We start from the raw sequence: 23,020 nt of genomic DNA on the forward strand, positions 1-23,020 counted from the left end.
GTCGGTTACAAACAAACATACAAACAAACATACAAACAAACATACAGGTGAAGCTAATAAAAAGCGTGTAAAAATTAAGTGCAATAGACATATTTTCAAATAGAATTACATCTTACAAAAGGAAACTGTATGAAGCACTGGTATAATTGAATGATTCTTGTATGTTTGCAAACACCATAAAAATTGTTTTATTATAATAACTACATTTAGTTAAAATATGAAACTCAAGGTCTATTTGTGTTTTATATTATGTATTTCTCTTGGTAAAGAATGACTGTTTGTTTCTGTAATTAATAAAATGAAAAAAATATAAATAATAAATAAAATTTTAACGACTAAATGAATTATTATCGATGGTTATAGGAATTAAGGCATGGAGACAAAGGCATCCTAAAATGAGTTTGGATTGTAGCCTCGTTGATATTGCCCTCACCTGCACGCGTGGCGTTACGTTTTACACGAAAGGATTAGAAGAATACACATTCGTACAGATATCACTATACACTATTCGATGCAAGTTTTTGAATAGTTCCATCAAGGAATTTAAATTCTGTATCCCAACTTTAAAGGAATACTTTTTTACATCAGATAAATTGATGTTCTCTATCACTGATGGATTCGGAACCTTTTATTTGGTCGAGACTCCTATCATCCTGATCCACCTCACCTCCTCAATACTGGGTACGTTCTTCCGGCCGCCGCAGCGGATGGTCTTCCGGAAGTTGGCGAGGCACACGGCGGCGGTGCCCTGGCACGGCCGTCGCCGGTCCGCCGCCGCTGCAGACAAGTATTCCACCAGGAATGGCCTGGAACAGTTATACTTATTTGAGCATATTTCCATAATGTTGATTAAATGACATACAATTATTATATAAGTTCTTTATATTTAGAAAATATAATTACACCCAATTTTAAGTTCTATAGCATTGAAATGATTTATAAATGAGAAATTTTGAAACAATAGAAAAAATTCCTAACCTTTTCTTATTTTGTAGGTTAACAATTGGAAATTTCTTATTAAATACTTCTATATAATTGGATTCGTACTATATAAACTATAAAATCAATAGTATTGAAGTATTTGAGAAATTTTGAAAGAATAGAAAAAATGATCACGAGGCAGGATTCGAACCTGCCTCGTGATCTTTTTTTCTATTCTTTCAAAATTTCTCATTTATAAAGCATTTCAATGCTATAAAACTAAAAATTAAATTTAACAAAGGCCGCGTTCCATCGATACAATATTGAAATCATTGAAATAATGTTTCGTGTTGGTTGTGATGGTTCTTAATCATCTCAATAGATGGCGTGGGCTGCTCCTTAGGCACATGAAACCGAAAGAGTAGAAGAAATTCGATTACTGTGGCAGGATCACGGGTGGCCGAGAGGCTAGGCGTTGCTACGGTTAGGCAAGATACGCAGGTTCGAATCCTGCCTCGTGATCAAATTTTTTCTATTCTTTCAAAATTTCTCATTTATAAAGCATTTCAATGCTATAAAACTAAAAATTAAATTGAAGTATTTGATAATAACTATTATATACTCGTACTAAAGACACGTTATATTTATATTTAAATCTAATTATTACTTAAAGAAACTACAAAAACTATTTCAAACTACAAAATCAAAACTTCTCGGCAACGCCATAAAACATAGATATGACCTCGATGGTCCCTTTACACAACCTTGCTCTATTTAAAGTAAAACCATTTTTTTATCAATTTAAACCAAATTATCAATAGCCAATTGATTAATTATTAACTACAACCTTTTAAAACCTTATCATCCACCTAGAAGTATACCCCAGCAATAAACTACACACTCTGTTCAAAAGCAAGTGTCTCAAATGCCTATCTAAATCGTACCTGAGCGTATCGGAGCAAGTGAAGTACGCAGCGAGTATGGACATGAGCCGCCAGGCGCGCTGGCACGAGTCCGGCGTCTGCGACCGGTTGGACGTGGTCTGCTTCATCAGCTGGCAGTACACTTCGTCGCGGAGTTCAGGTACGGAGTGGCAATGCTGTGGAACATGTGGTTAATGAGGATCTTATTGTCGAATTACAAGTGAGATTTTAGAATACTTTATAAATAATTATTTTTAACAAAAAACTAAATCGTCTCACATGATGACTAGACAAAGTTAAAATGGGACCACGAATTTTTTAATAAAAAAAAATAATAGAAATCGCTCACCCAGTTACAAACAAAAAAAAAAAAGAAAATTAAGTCGAATTGAGATCTTCCTCCTTTTTTAAATCAGTTAAAAAGGAAATAGAAAAACATCTTTGAACTAATATTACCATAGAATAAACGTATTAATCCGTCTGTAGTATTATGATAGGCGTTTTCTCAAACAGTATGTTTGTAAGTTGTATTTAACATAGTTTGCTGACGAAAACTGAATTCTATGTTTTATGAAAAATAAGCCTTAAAACATTCAGCTCTTTTCATTCAGCAAATTTTGAAGCTAACAATTTCAATTTGGTTATTAATTTACATTCAAAAGCATTATGTATATATGTTCATATGATTCATTTTTTCAAGCTCTCAATTATAATTATAAAGTAAATTATTAATTATTCACTACAACGGTTTATAAATATAATAACGATAACTATATGACTACCACTAGATATAACAACAAGTTACTCACCATAAGCACAGTATACACGCATTTCACTTCAGTCAGATCCTGGTGCAGGGCCCTCTCGGGCGGCTGCAGGTCTCCACAGTACGCTCGTATGCAAGTGAAGCACTCCAAGGCTGGAGGGGCGAGCGCTGCAGGGAGTCGCAGCAGCGGCGCTCGGAGGGGCGTAGCCTGCCATTTCACAACGTCCGTTTGCGCTTTCCACGTCCATTCGTTACGTTTCGCTTTGCTTTTCAAAGAGGAGTCCGCTTTGAGGACCTCTAATCTGTAAGGAGATATTTGTGTGAGATACAGTCTCTTTCGTTCTGTTCTGTACGGTCTATATTATTAGGTTTAACATTGCCTGCTATGATAATCATATTGAACAAGCGTGTCAGTGAAAAACATTTGATTGCAATTTCTTGCATTAGTATAATATTAATAAATTTGTCATTTTCATCGTATATTTAAATCTGTTGATTTATTTAGATGGTATGAAGGTATAAAGCAACTCAATTTTGGTGCAATAACCGCTGAGCATCTGACTCGGCAGTTGGTGTATACCTACTTGATTCAGTTAAGCCACAAAGTTTTTGTAACACGAGGCTTATTATTGAAAACATTCAACATATAACAATAAACAATAAAACGGCAATGTAAGCTCTACTGTATAATTCATATATCATTTAATAGAACAATTCATATATCCTCAGTTAGTAACGTAGTCAACGTCATATATATAGTCCTATATCATACTCTAGTCCACCAATATCTACACCACTACACACATAATTTATGAACCTCAAAAAATAAGTACATCCTTTGGATTATTTGATAGTAAAGATCATTGAAGTCTTATTAACCCATCGTCAAAATAGTAAAAGTGCATATTATATAGTTTCGTAAAAGTGCATATTTTCACAATTGATTATAGTAAGATGCTAAATAAAATCTCGAAGCTCCACATGTTACAAGTGCAATTAACTGTATTACGCTGTGAAATTAGAAAGCACATTTCTGCAGTATCATCCTCCAGATTCGACCTCAAATCTTTTAATCGGTTGACTTTAGCTGAATAATCTTGTGATAATACTTTTAACATTGCTTTATATAATATTAATAATTTTTATATACAATTCTTTGTATTTAACACTTTCTAATTTTATTCTTTCCTTTGTACACGTCTTTGAAACCAGCAATAGTATAATTTTATTACTTTCATTTTTCGTAACATTATTGTTTGCTTATATTTTTGTTAATATATATCACTATAATACGTATAAATACGACAAAAAATCATTTAGAAAAGGCCTAATTCGTAACCTAGAAAAGGGCCATGACGTCCCTGGGGGAAGAAACCAATATATTTCTTTATATCATAGCGGGCAGTCGCCTGGTGCTGGTGGTTCGCCTGATCGTAAGCTATCACCATGAAAATTCGCAGAGGTATGGTGCCTCTGTAAATGCACTACCCACTTTTAACGGTTAAGGGATAAGGAGAGGATTGATCACTGAAAAAAAGAAATGGACTGGGAAGGGGGAGGAAAAGGAAATGGACCTCCGGAAAGTCCGAATCAAACACAAAAGAAACTCGTCAATCGGGTGAAAACCGACGCAGTTGTCGGGTAACAAGCCAAAAAATAATAACACAGTCCAATTGAGCACTCCTTCGTTTTTGGTAACGACATTTGAAAATACACACAGGTTGATTAACTTTCACCATTATAATCGTAATAACACAAAGGTATCATTTCTGCACTCAGATGTGTTCTTTCTCTCTTTGAACAGCATTAAATGCAAGTCAATGTGTTGTATTTTCTTTTTTATTAAATTTGTTTCATGATTCATCCATTAGTTCCATTAGGTATGCATGGAACATATATAACGCATATCTAATAAGATGGTTCCCTAATGATTGATTACTAATGAATTAAAAATGTAAACGTAATCTGAACTCAAGACATACAGACATAACTCCAAGTAATATAAGTTCTTCGAGTTTTAACTTTAAACTAATCAAAATTTAGTATGCAAATATCACCAATATATTTATTAGAATATATCAATGTCACAGAAACCATAAAGGCATGGCGTTATGAATAATAAATTATTACGTAAATACTAAGATATCCGACGTTTTAATATAAATATGAATAAATTGATAGAAAGTTAAACGTTCAAAGTTAATACGGATATTTTTAGAAATCATATGCTCGTATGACATGACGATAATGCGACATTTATAGTAATATAATACATTTTTGTTTGTCAAAATATACTTACAGATATATGCGATAACAACTTTTTTTTATTCATTCCAATTATTTACAAAGTGCCACTGTATGACAAAAACGTAACTGAAAAATACTTTATAAAGTAAGTCATTTCTTTCAAGTAGCCATAAACTAGAAAATGGCATAATATGTATGTTTATTAAATTTAATGCGCCTTATATATTCAGTATTTTATTTAATATTAGTAGTTTATTTATTGCCAACATTATAATATGAATAGATTTCGACAATATTGTATTTATATTTTATAAATACGCCTTTATTGCCCTTTTCCCTCTCCTCTCAGTAACCAAATTATGTATTAGATTTGAGCTAATAACGAGGAAAAATAAAATTTCAAATACGTAATTAGTTATCAATAAAAAGTTCAAGTTAAGGAACTACTTAACATTATGTAAAGTTTAAGTACAGACGCTATGAAACTTCAATTTCTCGTTCCAATTACTCCGTTCTAACACTCTGCTTATCAAATTATAGTGGTCAGGTTACACTGCACAGCCACTGGCCTTTCAGTGTACATTAGGCCTATAATTTGTTCGTTCTATGGTGTGCACTATCCTATAATTTTATTGAAATCAGTGCATGATCTAACTTCAATCAATGTAAGCGCTGTTACATCACGTTTTTCATTCTAAGTCGATCATTTGTAATGTAATTAGTTAATTTTGTCGCAGTATTATCTACTACATCGATCTACAAATGGAAAAAGAAGATCAAACAAAAAAGAACGGTATTAAGAATTTAGTTAAAAGAGAAACCAGATGTATAAGCTCTTTTTATAGAAGATCCCTGTTAACACATACGTTGCAGGCTTCCCAAAAAAGTTATTTAATTAGGAGGATGATATGGAATGACCCGTCGATTATTATTCAGATTTCTGGTAAAATCTCGTCTGAAAATCTATAATTCTGCTCATCACAGCTTTAAACGAAAGTTGCATATTTATTATTTCAGTTTACGAAGCACATTTTTTGCATTATCATATAACTTTTACTCGTAAATATAAACACATCCTTTAACAATGTTTACATTTACCGAATACACAAAGAACAAATAAAACCTTTGCAATAGAAAGTCTCTGCCCCCATCCGCATTCCGGATTTCAGGAACTGCGTAATATAACAATAAACGTGACGTTTATTTAGCGTAACCGATTGAATTTATGCGCTTTTTGCTTCGTTGACATCGCACGTTACAGCAAGGTCTCGTAATAAATACTCTTGCCTTTGTACCTAAAAAGCAGAGACCTTGTGAAAAAGGCCCAGCCCCAAGGCCTTTTAACGGGGGGATGAATGATTTTTGGAAACTGTAGAGAAGTTTCTAGGAAGTCTATATTTATTTACTACACTTTACAATCATAATATAATAACTACTTAAACACAGGGAACTGATCAACTTTTTTTTTTTAGTTTTAATCAATAGTATTGTTCCTGCTATCAGAATCGAAGTCACCAGCATTGATGCATTGCCTTATATGGCATCCGAGGGCAATCATTAATCAAGTACCAATGACGGATTGAGGAACATCTAGATTTATAGCAGCGTATAAGCACTAGAGTCTAGTACATAATGTTAAATCTACAGGTTATACTTTACGCGTAATTACTATCCGTTCAAACTAGTTTCGATTAGTTTTAATACCTCTTACTCTAAGTATCCTGACATGATTGAGTTCATTACAGAACAAATTTAAATTTAAATTTAAAACAACCCACTAACTATGAAATTGAAATTTCAACAATCCTTCTTGGTAGTTAAAAAAAGCAGTTTTGTAAAATGAAAACGCATATAACAGAAGTATAATATCGATATATAGGAGGTTTGAGCCACTTAACAACCTAAACTTCAAGGATAGTTGAAGCTGACCCTCAGTACAACGAAGTTTCGAAGTACTAGAAACCGTATTAGCATAACATTTGAAAGCGAGTGAAATTGTTATTGACTCAGCGATAATGAATTAAGACTGTTTTAGGGCAACGGCTGATGATTTACGATCGGAAAGTGAACACCGCTATGACGTCTTGAAGCAGGAGCAATTCCAGTGTGAGAAACTGATTTGGCTGGGAACTATCTCTGTTTTTCTTACACTCACACGTAGTAAAACCCCAGGGTTCTAATGAATAGTATTGTATTGGAACAATTGTATTGTAACTGTAACTCTTTTTTGTAGGAGAAGATTTAATGATTTTTCAAAATTACGCATATATTAACTTTTTAGCTTAGTTTTATAAAGAATTTTGCATCAGCGTTCTTTTATTTCACAAATGTGGACTCTAGTGTACATGGGGTTAATTTTTTCAGATTCTTACAATATAGAATTAACATCCTCATCATCCCCACCAGGGTCTGCATCACACGATAAACTGTCTCCCGACATCTCGGCCACGTCCATTTGATCCTGTTTTATCGACATTGCTCACTTCACTAGCGTCTCAATTATCGATATGTTACAACACTGCTACTAGAGCATTTGTACATTTTAATTCACTGTTATTTTGATAAAATGATTTATCTATTTTATATGTAATGTTAGAATTTTGATAATTATTTATTATTAAGATATTCTTTAAAGAGTGGATGAAATTTTAACGTTAGTGCGTTGAACAGATTAGGCGGGAAAATGTGTATTGCCCGAGACAAATTAAACAAAACTTAAACACTAACCGGATAAAAGGGAACGTAACATGTATTAACTATAATATTTTATCAAGGTTAGTTAATTAACAAGAACCTAATCAAGACTTTAATCCTTTGAAATTAGATTGTATAATCAGTTATTAGACTGAAGTAAACCGTAAACAAACAAACATAGAGACGCTTATTGATTACACTAAAACAAAATCACAATAGTGAAATTCCAGCGAGTGGCACATATGGCCTTGTGAACTTTCAACTATTACAGATAATCTCTGTTGTCTCTGACCGTAATACCGTTATTACAAAGATTAAATAATAACGAACCGCGATTATCGATTCGTAAAATCGGTATCGGACGTGAAACCGTCGCGTCCGACCGATGACCGGTAACTGAATGCGGCTGGTCGCGGACAGCGAAAGTAAAGTGTAATCAATTATATATTTTGCATTTAATTCGTTTCGATCTTTGTTTATACATGAAGCGCCAATTATTTGGTGGTCTAGGGATGCGAGAAGAGTTATAGAGCTGTTTGTTTATGCTATACGAGAACCATAGAGCAGTATCGCAATGTCTCATAATTAAAAAGACATTAATTGACAACTTTGTGCCAAGTTAAACCAAGAAATACATTATTTTGAAATGAAGATTCCACTACAAAAAAATAATGTCTACCTAATTTGATATCCACTGTACAAAAACTTGTATAGATTTTTTATGAGTTTGACATAAAGACTTTAATAAACTCATAAGGCATAATATGTCGAAGCAAATCTATACGAACATTATAAAGCTGATGTGTTTGTTTGGTTGAACGCGCTAACCTCAGGAACAACTCCGATTTGAAAATTCTTTCAGTGTTAGATAGCCCATTCATTGAGGAAGGGTATAAATGTACCACAAGCAATGCCGGGGCGGACATCTAATAGTTATTTAAAACACTATATGTCTATGGAAGTCTACCGATATGGGTGAAATCCCTACTTCACTACATAGTATAAAACAAAGTCGCGTTTCACCGTCTGTATGTCTGTATGCATAGATCTTTAAAATTACACAATTTGATGTTTTTTTTAAATAGATAGTGATTCAAGAATATGGTTTATATACATAGCACGGGTGCAATCGTACACATTATGTATTATTTCACCCGGGCAAAACCTGGGGCGGGTTCGCTAGTTATATTATAAATACAAAAGTAATTTTCTCTGTCTGTCCCTACTTCACGCCATGAAAAATGATCTTATGGTCTACGGATCGACGTACTCTATTTTCAAACTGATGTTACGTAAAACCTGAACTAAGTGTCTTACGTGACCGTCACTGAAACGAAATTGTTTTACTTTTCAACATGTACTTGTGTGAGAAAGCATATTCCGCGTTTGTTGTGTTTATTTTTGTAAATAAAAAAAATATAGAACAAATTCACTACCGGACTAACAAAAGGATTATATAAACTTTTTATTCAAATCGTTATAAGCCCTATTTAAGGAATTCAAAACTAAGAATAATGAACTAGGTTTATAGAATTTGTTGGCAACCCTGAACCTATTCTTAACAACTGTAATTATGTACTAGGAAGTAATTTCACATGGCGATATTCAATGTTCTTGCTCGCATATTGGAAGATGGGTAATTACATAATACATATGGATGTTAAGTTATTTACGCACGCACCGCATTTTAAACTTTCATAACATTCGTTATTAAAAAAAAAAACATACAACATTTTAACTAATCGCCTTTGCGATGTTTTGTTATTGTTATTTTATAATGACATGAATAAATTATGAGATTGAGAATTAAAATCGTAGCTACAGAGTCATTACATGTACTAATTGCGAACTTCCTATATTTTTGGACAGTCAAAACACGAACCAAAACTAAATTAAACTTCAACAACATGCACTCAACACAAAACGCTTAGACATCCTTCGCCTCGAAAAAAAAAAAGTAAAAAAAAAACAAACTGTCACTTTGACAGCGGTGGATACTTGCATTCGATGCAGCAACCGCGCCAACGCGACGCACGGCATGGCTGCACGCGAACTGTCAATGCGTTACGCGCGAGCGGGGGCCATCACACTACTAAGTACTAACTAACTGCTAACTAGGGCTCCGTTTTTCCCAAGAGTTACGGATCATTGTCTTCCGGCCTTGGCCGCTGTTACCGAATCGTATTATGTAAAAAGTGAAACAATTATGTTTGGATTTAAGTCAAAATTCGCTGGAAACAAAAGCACAGGCGAATTAAGACCAGTCACTATCAGCGCACTTGTTTCTCTTAGCCATTCGTAATATATAAATGATTTCGTATGTAGAATAATAAATAATGTAGAATGCTGCTTCATCCATTCATATTTTCTGTTGTTGATTTTGTTGGGTCCTAAATAATTTGCTCATTTTACGTGATTTATTTATCATAAGTCAAAAAATTTAACTTCAATCGGGGGTTCGCCTTGTAATCCTAGACATAGAATCTTGTGATTCTTTCAATACCAACATAACGAATCTGTATGATTCTTCTTCCGCCGTTACCCCTTTTTTTTTAAGTGGGGAAATCTTGCATAGATATCCACGACCCCCGGGGAAGAGGCCGCGGGTTATGTCGGATTCCTACCGACTAAAACCCCACTGTGTTCCGTCAAGCCGCATTGATGAAGGGGCCATGGGTACTTGTTAGATTCGTCCGCGACCCCCTCGGCAGCAGCCTCCGTCGTTACCCCTGCTTCTATTATACGATTACCTTTATATTATACAGGAAAATATTTTTCAAAAAACCTATATGTAATCGATCTACCAGTATAGTTAGTGTTTTTAGCCCCACAAAATAATCAGCTAAAAGTTTAGTGTGTCAGTTTACTTCATGTGTGGTATCGTATCCAATGAAATAATCGACGTAACGTGATCAGATTTCTCTTGCATATGAGTTGTTTAATAGTATATTTATTTCTGTAGATCTTCGTTATAACCCTCATTGTCTTTTCCTATACAAATAAATCTTTGCTGATTCGACAACATTTGTTATCATTGACCTACACCAATCAGCTCTAGCGTAATTTTTATTTTGTATTTTAATTGAACAGTAATTACACATCATCGACTTGATCACAACAATGGATGACGCACACCATTGTGCCGTGGAAATTAGGACACAATTTTTCTGTCAAAGCATTTTGTCAAATTGACATTATAATGGACCTTGTTCATACTGAATGTTAATTTTATATTCAGCATTGAATCAGTATGAGGATCCGATATATGAGTATATGAGTAATATTTCATATAATTAAGTTAAAGTAAAATACTCCTAGCTGCGCCCTGCGGTTTCACCTACGTAAGTCCGTATCCCATAGGAATATCGGTATAAAAAGTTGCCTATACATATTATGTACGTACCAAATTTCATTGCAATCAGTTCAGTAGTTTTTGCGTGAAAGATTAACAAATACACACACATCCTTAAAAACTTTCGCATTTATAGTATTAGTATGATCGGATGTTGAAAATATAAAAAAAATACACGCAAAAAGCAGTACTTTCCTATTAATTCAATTTATGAAAAAAATTGTTAATTTGACATTTACTCACTTAAACTACGATTATGATAAAATAAAAGTACAATGATATGTGGGTCTGCTCTTAAAGTCCGAAACAAAGTTTACGGTTGGAATCCGGGAAATCAGGGCACCCCTAGCAATGTCTATAATAAAAGTTATAATTGCACATTCAATGCAAATGTGCGGAACCCACGGTTTTACGCAAACAATGTGTGTATAGACGGCCTAGATACTGCTGAAGTAAGCGAAATGTGGGGGGGAATGGAATCAATTCTGTTGAGATATATAATCTGCATTTAACCGATTTGGACGTACTTCAGTTATAAATATCCTACTAATATTATAAATGCGAAAGTTTGTAAGGATGTGTGTGTGTTTGTTGCTCTTCCACGCGAAAACTGCTGAACCGATTACAATGAAATTTGGTACGTAGACAGCTGGACAACTGAAATAACATGTAGGCAACTTTTTATCCCGATGTTCCTACGGGATACTGATATGATAACTTACGCGGGTGAAACCGCGGGGCGCAGCTAGTTGTATATAAATTGCTTTCTCAGTATTTTTTCTCCTTTTTTTATAATAACTTTACTTTCTTATTAGTGAAGTTGAAACGTTAAAAGTAGGGAAAAAGAAGTATAAGAGAAAGAAAAATTTGAAATAGCGCCACCTAGTTCAGAAGTCAGAAAACTAAAGTCTGCGCTGTTCATAAAGCAACGAGAAAAGCGGTATTTTAAAACAGTTATGTAACATTTTATAATTTAAGTGATATTTATGATTTTTTGTATAATGTGGCTAAGTACTAGAATTATTGGAAAAATAAGAAATCCGACTGGACGAAAATATGAAAAAAGAAAAATATATTTATTTTATTTTAATTTTTATTCTGATGTGGTTATTATGACTCATTAAGATTAAGACGAATCAATTAAACACTCTCAAGGCATTTTACGTCACAGTTCGAATGCAATCGTTCCTATGTTGACCCTATCACAACTAAATAAAATTTGTACACTGTACTTGTAATAATACAATTGCTGTCTATCCGTTAGTTCTGGCTAATGTCCCCGAAGGTTTGTTTGATATGCTTACTACAGTTATAAATAAAACATTAAGGATACTTACTCAGGACTCTGCCTGAAGTGATCAACTGCAAACTGCAGCAACGGGTGTCTACCATCGTGCTGCTGTTCCCTTCTCTCCTCCCTTAATTCCCTATCTCGATCTCTTTCCCTCTCCCGCGGTGGGCTGGCACGTCTTTCTATTTCAGATTCATCCCGACTCTCCCTTGATTCTTTTATTTCTCTAGAATCTCTAGAATCCCTGGATTCTCTAGATTCTCGAGATTCTCTGGACTCTCTCGCTTCTCTCGTTTCACGAATTTCTCGTTCGCGTGTCTCTCTCTCCGATATTCTCTCTTTCGTGTTTGTCGTTCCGTTAGACGTTGGTTTTGGTTGTATCTGTAACAAAAGATAAACTTTTTAGTCTAACTGTACGGAACTATTATGAGTACATATTATTTTCTTCGTTTTTAATGAATTATAAAAAAAATAAGTAATAGAAAAAAAAATCATAAATCACCGAAGGCGAAACGAAAGACAGGTTCGATCGCCATTTGCTCGATTTTTTTTCTATTTTTTTTTTTATTATTTTTATAATTGATGATGAAAAATTATGAAAATACATATTACATAATACAGGGTTTTCATTATTTTTTCCTTGAATCAATTAACAAAACTTCAAATAAGACATATGATCTATATAAAAAATATTGTTACGTAAGATTTCTGTAACCGCATGAGATTAAAACACTTGATTTATAATTTTTTGTGTAAAATAAACTCATATTATAAGGGCAAAACGTTTGCGTGTATTTTTGTACTGCTTTTACACAAAAACTGCTGGTCCGATTAAAAAAAAATCTTTCCGTAGAAGAAAACTGTATCACTGAATGACATATGCTATATATGTACCACAGGGGAAGCAGGGACGGACTACTAGTATGTAATAAAGACATTACAGCATTAATAACTAGTGTGATGTGTTTAAAATACTCAGATAAGTTCGTAGAGCGGGCGGGAAAGCGTGAATGTGTTGCTGCAAATTGCATTACATTGTTACTCTCTTATTGCCACAACCGATGCTAATATTAAGACCGATTCTCATTGGTATTTATTAAGTAATTCATATCTGTATAAAAACCCTCATAGGACGCCTATGTCCCAGCAGTGGGAACATACATATCTGGGCTGATGATGATGATCTGTATTAAATGCGTTTAAAAAAATTGTCATACCTATATTTTGGACAAGAGTTTTTGTCAATAGTGAGAGAGAGAAAAAATCGATAATTGAAATAGAAGCATGTTTATAGTTTTATTTATGTGTTTGTCTGTATATGCATAAAAAATGTGATGAATTATCATCCATCAATGAAATGAAACGAAATTACTTGTAATACAGTGATTCATTAGTACAGAAAAACAGTGCTTACGCTGCAGAGGCTTTTCTGGTTGACATGAGTTACTTATAAAATAAAATTACAGTGGGTCCCAAAGTAAGTAATATGAGTTGAGATGCAATAGCAATATTAAATAACGTTTTCGATTGCAAAGTCGGTCAAAACGTACTTTTCAAAAGCATAAAAACAAGCGCAGCTTCCGTAAAATTTTTAAAATTGCGAGAATATAAAATAAATATTTCAACAAATAGTGCGTATGCGGCTTAAAGAATTCATCACAGTGAACGCGTGTAATAATTAACGAGCTGTGCGCACGCTACGTTACTGTAGTGGGAACGGATTGGATACGGTAAGAGGCCTGCAGGGGCCCCCGAAGTTGTTTCATCTTTAAATGCACCGCACCCTTATGGCTATGCAATTCAATAAGAACAATATTATTAATATGTAAATAATTAATTCTTTTTTCATACCTCATGACGTAATGATAAACAAAAAACAGTTGTGGCTGTGTGTGTCAGTGGTGAGAACCTCGGAGCGAGTGTGCAGGAAATTAATTGATTTTTCAATTTATCTGCACGTGTAGATAACATCTCCACTGCTTAAAACGGTGAAGGAAAACATCGTGAGGAAACCGCCATGTCCAAGAATAAAAAGTTGGCCTTAACTCTCATAGGAGGCCTGTGTCTCAGTAGTGGGAACATAGGCTGATGATGATGATGATGAAATGATTAATTTACCTACATAAGTAGGTATATTAGTGTAAACCAAATGGTAAGAAAAATACGAATGATGACCTCATACGATTATAATAATTGTGAGATGATTTTATGCTTACGTTTAATTCAATATAATTAATGATTTGGCGTATATTTAATCCCTGATTAAATATTGTATATGATTTATATTGATTATAATATTATTTTTGTTTTCTGCTTGTTTAATTCCAATGATTTCTTATTATTTATAATTTTCTTTAATGAAATCTGAAATTATCGTGTAAATTATATTTTAGTCATGTTAGAAACATTGTGAGCCTTTATATAATACCTATACAATCCGGCCCTGTAATAATTCCCACCAGTTATATCGTAAACGAGTTGTAACTTCAATTATGTAAGGGCTTCTGTAATATTTAATTAGTAAATGCGTTATATATTATAAAGAAAAAAGGTTCGTCATCCAACGTTACTAGTAATACCATTTTTTTTTAATTTTTAGGCTTTAATCTGGCATTTTAATTTTGTATTTTTTTATTTTGTAACAAAATCAAGAAGAATTAAAACATTAAGTTTATAGATTCAGAATCATCGTCAGTTTTCCGAGAAAACGCAATTTTTTGCTTTGAGTCTTAAAATAGTAATGTTACCTGCGGTTTTTTCTTAAGCGCTTTCCTGCTTAAGGTCCTTATAACACCATATATATTTTCCATCTCCACTAATTTGAATCATTCATCACTTCCACGAATTATTCTATTTTCAATTTATTACACAGATATTTAAAAAAAAAAAAATTAAAATCACAGATTAAAAATCTGTATTCGCGCGCTATTGGCGGGTTGCCGCGCTGATGTGCGCGCGTTCGATGCGCATCGTAATTTTTACATTTCGATAAATATTAATGCATTCTCATTTCGTCGCTCCGATAAATCCTCGTTTTTATAATAACGGTTACTTGCAACTGCATCAGGTGTAACCATGGTGGCTAGTGGTTGGCTTGGTGGTGCCATGGATTCGACCCCTATTCGATTTTACCATGTTAAACTGTTAATGCGTAAACTATACCAAAACTGTGCTATATTTATTACAAGTATATTTGTTAGATTCAAATGAAGCCGAAATAAATAGTTTGTAAAATGCGAAAGTCTTTGGGACTGGATATCTCCGAATGTGTATATGTGTTTTATGGTGCTCTTCTTTTTTAAGCACATAACGGCAAAGGCAACAGGTTATTTCATCGTTCAACAAGATCACATTTATAAATAGTTACAAAAAAAAAAAAAAATATAAGACCAAAATCCGGAAAGAAGATTATCAAAATGAGAAACATAAGCGTGCTCTTAGCAGTATGATTTACGACACGAACAATCTTCCATTCGAGAAATTACTACCTACTAAAACTTGTTATATTTCCATCTGTAAATGTGCTAATAGACAAGCAAATAAATGGCATTATACAGTTCAGTAGCACGGACATGCTGACCGGTTGTTAGATCTAAGAAGCACCTAGACAAGTCCGGGAAATAGCGCGCAATAATGTTTACAGTTGTCTCTGGTTCACTACACGGTGGCGGAATCCGTTTTTTACTTGTGCAATCATCGCGGCACACGATTGAGACATTTGTATAGTCTGTGGCGCAGTCGGAAACGTCAATGTCTAGGTTATATAAATTCCCGCTCTCAATGTTTGCAAAGAGTGGTAAAAGCTAATTTTAAGTGTTTGAAAACGAAATGTTTTAAAAAAAGATTAATTTCGTTAGAACTGCCCAGAAATATGAAATAACAAAAAATATGCTTATGCTCTGAAATAAGGTGCAATTAGATCCCGTGCATAAAAGTATTATACTTAGAAAAAATATTGTTGTTTAGCGGCAGTTTGTGTATATGTTTTTAAAAACAGTTAAGTACACGTGTCGGTTTGTTTGCTAAACAATCACACCTCTCACGTTTGTACTGACCAATTGCTACTAATAATAAAGCCAGCGAATTTAGTTGCGTTCCCAGTTACTTACGCCAAATAAGACATTTTTATGCAATACAAGACTATATTCTAGAAAAACTAGTACACAACGCTAATTACAAGACCTTACAAGTGCGTCAAAGCGCTAAATACTTGCCAATTCTTAATTCTACATAGCCTTTTAGACTGAGATATTCGAATCTCTAGTCCTTAAACAAATTTCTTGGCCAACTGTTCTTATGTTAAAAAAATAAAATTTAATATCTAAAAAAAAAAAAAATAATATCTAGCTAGAATCAGTCAGGTAGCTTGAAAAATACTGGCTATAAAAAATCGATCGAAGAGTCAAACACATAAATTAAAATTCAATGAATAGACAATGTTTGTTCTTATTCTGCATATTTTTTTTATTAATCTAGTACACAGTGCATCAGTATCGCATAACAGACAAACACACACATTACGGTGCACGCTTAATAGCATGCAATCGGTCAAGCGTGAGTCGTGCGCGTTTCCTATCATTACGCTTATTGATACACTTTCACGTACCGTTATGTATGTCTAATGTAACCTAGTGAATTCAATGATTAAACATGATAAACTAGATATTAGACTTTGTAACAAGAATATTTTATTTATTTTCATATTTTATTAATAAATTGAAAATTTCATCCACATTCATCATAGAGAATCAATTTATACTCCTCTTAAACTAGCCTCTCTCAAGCCATCTACGGTATACCTATTTCCTACACTATAAAGCAATCTAAAAATATAATAACCGAAAAACATATCATTACTTTCGGTGCAATCGAATAAAATACCACATTGATTATTAAAAATATCCAATAAATATGTTTCAAAAACTTATTACATTTTTAAAATATCCACACATGTCAATGAGCTATTTGTTTATGCAAATTAAAGAGAACTATCGACAGTCAGAAAGAAAATACATCGCACTGGTATGAACCACACATCATAACATAGACTAATTTACTATGGACAGTGCTCAAATTGTCTACAAATAACAGTAAGTACGTACATAGGCAAATAACACGAGGGAAATCAACTTAACTGGAGAAATTTCATGCAAAATCTACTGTTTTACGTGCCTGTGTTCTATACTAACATTATAAAGGGGAAACTTTTGTATTTTTGTGTTTGTAACGTTTTTACGCAAAATCCACTAGTCTGTTTGCAAAAATTCTTTCACTATCAGATAGCTGCAACTTCACTGAGTGTCATACGGACGAAGCCGAGGCAAATAGCTAGTTTTTAATATTTTCTAGTATCGATGAGCACTGTACATGTTTTAAAACACATATTCTTATATTCGGTTCGATCTACGTAATTGATAGATTCTTGTGTGCCTCCAAGTTTAAACGCTATCTTTCCCTATTTTCTCCATATTTAAATTGGCAGGAGCTTTTCTTAAGAACGGCATATAAGTATACACATACATAAGATAAAAAAAAATGTATCTACCTGTATGAAACATACATCTCCAGTTGTCTACCGCTATCACGTATGGACCGCAATGATGTAACTGTGCGGAATGCTTTGCTACTGTTAAAAATTATACACGCTATATTTATCTTTTGCTAGTTGCAACACCTCTGTAATCTATGGTTTTTATTATCTGTGCGTCTTAATAATCTTCGATTTCTGACGTTTCGTTGACAGTTTTAAATTGGTTTTTATTTTGTAATACCTATCCTACACATTAGAATAACTCATTACTTTTTAACTCATTCACCAACATATTTTTTATCGGCTTAATACTTTAATTGAGTGACAAACATTATTTTAACTAAAACAAATATTTACTTTAGGTATTTCATTTTACTTCGTATTTTATAAGAAACCTACTTACTCGTAATTACTATATAAGTATACCTACTTTACGATATAGGATCATATTTCACCTCTTCCGTACAAAAAAATTAATCTGTTTGCACAATTAATATATATTATAATTCATCACAGATCCACACCATTTCTATTGAAAGGGTATAACGAGCATATGAAAGTGTAGAATTGCATGGTCCAGGTGGAAAGTGGTCACGGCCTGGTTGGTCGCGCCGATGGCACCTCGCATGGGGCTTTCGTAGGCCTGCGGTTGTAGGAGCGAGCGCGGGAGGTTTGGATTGTTGAACTAGTTTTTGTTGTTTTTGTTGTTTTTCTATTCGTGAAGAAATAATTTCTTTTAAACCTCCCCATGGACATAATTCTGTTTTTAACTTTAAATTCTCATCTCGCCAATAAAATACAGATTCAGCAAATCATTATAGAGACGGAGAAATAGTCTCAAAACATTTGAAAATTGGCATTATTGAGTAAAATGTGCATGGTTTTTAATAAATTGCATAGTATTGTCACGGCATAGATAGCGTTTTAATTCACAACAATCACGTTTATGAATTTCGAGATAAAAAGTTATGAAATATCACAATACCTGATTCTAATAAAGAAATAAAACATTATGTAGTTTGCTAAAAATATTATTAATGTTCCTATGATAGATCTTTTGCCCTTGTATATGATCCGTGCTCCCACTTAAATATATTGCTTAAGTCCTATTAAGGGAAATAATAAATAAATAAATATTTCACTGCTACAATAAGTGTTAAGAGACACGTTAATATCAACAATAACTGCAGCATTAACCTGATTCCCAAAATAACATTACATTATAATTTCCGCTTATGCCTCAAACTACAATCCGCTAACGCGCCTCTCTCCGCTACGCTTGCAGTAACACCCTTATCGTTATGGGTGTAATAAACATACGATTTAATGAAATTATTTACTATTAAAATAATTACAATAATTATCTTAGTGTGGTTAGAACACATTCATATGAGGTTTCTACATTCGCAATGGTTTGAGCAGCTGCGACACATAATGCTAATTGCTTCATCATGATTTATTGCTTGCTTTTATAGTTACCTAGTCAATAAATTTGGGAACACAAACACGTTCGTGATCTAAGATTTGATAGAAATAAAGACATATATAGGTTGGCAATTAGGAAAAAGGAATTTAATATTTAACATAATATAGACAAGCGTAGTTTTTTTCATTAAACCGATTTTAAGTATAAAGATGAAGATTTAATCTTACATACGTCTATAAGTAGCAAATTATACATTGTAACCATTTGCTTAAATACGAGGTCTAGGTAGGTCCTTCTATAGCTTTAAAAACAATAGATAAATTCTAAGTTCTAAATAACCTGGACAATTATACGGGAAAATATCCCCCTTTATATTTTTTCACGTTTCAACGTATTTCTGTAATTAGCATGTCAAACACAAAGAGCTGGCAGGATGTACAGTCCAGCGCGCGCGGGATTGTGCACAGATAACAAATAAAGCTGCCATTCATGCTGAGTAGCTAGATTTAGCTAGAGCTAGGTAAATCTGTGAAACAATGCTTAAAATATACTCCTAATATATTAAATCCAACTTTAAATATGAAAAGGGGCAAAATAAACTGCAAAAATATCAATTCAGATAAGTAGATTTTTACCGTATGTTTATTAAATTGTTATGTTCTGTATGCTAAGAATAACTAGCTGTATTTATAACTTTCAAAAACATATATCATTATAATGTGAATATATAGAGATTTTGTTTATTGTTACATTTAAGATTAATAACCCATTACTTGAAAACTTGTAATTTTTTAAAGCTCTCTATTTTTGGTATATGTCCTTTCGATCTGCTTTATATTGTTTGAATTTGTCCATTCCTTGAGTTTTAACCGTCCAGGGCATCCCTATATCTATAAACCAGATGTTCTAAATTCACACGCTATGACGTCACGCCGGAAGGGGAAGCACGCTCGGCTTGGCGCGCAATTGTCGCGCGGCCTCTAGCGCTAATTGTGTTAGAAGTGCATACGATCCGTGTATCATGTTATGCTAAATCGATTTTTAGTAACTGAATATTTTGAAAATGGTCAATAACGTTGCTTATTTTTAGTTTACTATTTTTTGTTATCGTAATTTATTTAAGATGGATTTATTTTTAAATTTGTTTAGAATATATTTGAGCCGGCATTGTCACCACTGTACCAGATTTCTTCAAATAGAAGAATTTCAAATAAGGGAAGATTTTAAAGAAACGTGCGAATGTTCAATAGCCTTCTTCAATCAAGTCCTGTCTCAAAACCTGTTTTTAACTACGTATCCTGTCTATGAGTCTACCCGTCTGTCCCCTATTAAATGCATACAGGCATAGATATGACAATTAAATAATTATTATGTATTGTTCAGGATTTTATATTGTATCAATGAGTCTCATTTTATAGCTTCTGAACCACTTCAATCCGGATCAAAAAAAGCCAATCACACTCGAGAAAGCCGAGCGCAACTAAAATTAATTATCTTGTAATTTCAAAATGTGGGTAATACATAATGAATATTAAAACGCCATGCGCTTTCACTGCATTGTGCGTTGTTTTACAGCTGCTGCGTGTTTTTATTGCGAAATGCCTTCCTCCATCCATTGTTGGGTGTCTTGGAACTCGATATGGGGAATTAGGAAATGGTATAGCGCATGTTTTGTGAGGTTCTATGTTAGGTGTATGTGTAGATTTGTTGTGTTCAATCGTTTTAGCAGGTGACGTTTCATCGCATATTATGAACAATACAGAGCAAACAAACTTTTCTTTGAAATGGCAAACATATAAATTGATCATTTATATGATATGGTTGGTACCTGGACAAATATATAAGAACCTCGAACAAAACACGTGGGCAGACTGAAAATCAGCGCTGTCCCGATTGCCATGTTAATTTTTTTTTTTTTTTTTCATTTATATTAGTTTTAATTTTTTGATTTATATTAGTTTTTCCATGGATTTGTGTTTTTTTATGTGGCAATAAAGCTTGTTTTCTTTTCTTTTTTCTTTCTTTTAAAATAAGATACCTTTTGTATTGTCATTGTTGACTCAAGTGTTGTGTGTGTTTTGCCGCTACTTTTCTAAATTGGAATCGTTAAATATGCCGAAAGCCATTAAAAACGATGCCCGGCATTGATTTTAAATCACTGAAGCGACGATGAAGTTTATGGCATTGTACTTTAAGGAACTTAAATCTACCCAAAAGAAATAGATTCAATTATTTACTTCACATATTTTTAGTATAACTATAATTCCTACTAAGTAAGTGTAAGCGCGAAAGTTAATAAGAATGTGGATGTATGTTTGTTACTCTTTCACGCGAAAACCACAGATCGGATTATGATAATACTTGGCAATTATGATTAACACATGAGCTTTAGAAATACTTCCTATTCCCCGCGATTTCGTCCGCCTGCGTAACATCTTAATACTGGGGATAAAGCTTTAATGTTTAGTCCCATATTTCTAGAATAAAACTTAAAGTACTGGAAAATATTTACAGTTATAGAAGACGGTTTCTAAGTTTATTCTAGTTTGTGTTTAATTGTGATTAGCTACCTGTCTCTAGACTATTTTATTGTGAGACATTATCTGGTTTGCGTTCTAATGTCATTATGTCATTTACCTGACCTTTCACATGTCAAGGTGGACGGGTGATGGCACGCAATGAAGTATTCTGAAGTGATTCGCGTAATAGACGTAACATTTCATATTCTTAAGTATTTTAACAAGTGTCTTCCATAACCTTCGAAGGTACGGGGATGTTTCACCTTTGTTGTCGTAACTAGCTTTTGACCGCGGTTTCGCACGCGTTAAATTCGCGAAAATTAAATAGATGTTATTATACATATAAACTTTCCGCTAGAATCACTCTATCTATTAAAAACCACCTATCAAAATCTGTCGTATAGTTTAAATGATCTAAGCATACATACAAACGTAGACACTTTATTTTAAACTATGTAGTGATGATGAAAATAATAGGTTTTAAGTTAATTGTGTTGTAAGATTATGTTGAAATTGAATTATAATCATTGTTAGCAAGGCTGATGTATGGAAAGTGTCCGTAAGTTGATCCGGTAAATGTATTCAAATAAGAAACAAATAGCAAACAAAGAAATGTGAAAATTTCGTATCTCGTTATTTAAGAATTAAAGTAAACAAAAAATTTAAGTTGTTTGTTCTTCAGACTTTGAAACGACGTCTCAAAATCTAAGAAGGTTCTTAATGCTACAGTTTGTTTTTCTTTTGTTTGCCGATAACTCTGTGGGTTTTCAACTTTTCAACGGATTGATGTGATTCTTTTTGTAAACACTAATAATTGTTATATGATAGAGAATTAGTCGATTTTAGAATTTGGAGTTGAATTCAGGTGGGCGAGGCCTCCAGGGACGTGGATGACCTTTTTTATGAAAAGAATTAGATCAAATTAACCTCTTTATGAAATGGAATGAATGAAATCAAATTTTTCGTCGTTCAAAGAATATGAAAGTCAATCTGTACATTAAAAAAAAGGCGGCATTATCGCTAAGTAGCGTTCCCTACCAGGAAACCCTAATGTTGCTCTCATACAATTTAAAATGTTCCGGCAAATTCTAAGCCAGTGAAAGCGAGATCAGTGGATTACATTATCAATATAATTGAAGTATGTAAGGTTGCAATTAAATTATATTAACGTTTATCCATTAATATTCAGGAAATCAGGCCTCCATTGAAGAGTTACCGTTACGTAGGCTTCTCGACTGTTTTTCTTGAATTATGTGGATAATATGAAGTTAATTTATTTAACGCAATGATAATATTCAACATAATATATCATTTAAAAACGCTTTCACTTGAAAAAAGTGTGAAGTTGAAA

General features: G+C 33.3%; 1 protein-coding gene across 1 annotated transcript in view; it reads right to left on the reverse strand.

Moving 5' to 3' along the window:
- LOC119832173 (unconventional myosin-XV) overlaps positions 1-23,020 on the reverse strand; it is an 81,482-nt gene that overhangs the window by 5,151 nt on the left and 53,311 nt on the right. Inside the window, 4 exon segments of the mRNA XM_038355784.1 lie at positions 602-806; positions 1,866-2,020; positions 2,654-2,912; positions 12,241-12,575. Coding sequence (XP_038211712.1) covers positions 602-806; positions 1,866-2,020; positions 2,654-2,912; positions 12,241-12,575 — 954 coding nt within the window.

The sequence above is a fragment of the Zerene cesonia genome, chromosome 15 (assembly GCF_012273895.1).
Source record: "Zerene cesonia ecotype Mississippi chromosome 15, Zerene_cesonia_1.1, whole genome shotgun sequence".
Lineage (NCBI taxonomy): Eukaryota > Metazoa > Arthropoda > Insecta > Lepidoptera > Pieridae > Zerene > Zerene cesonia.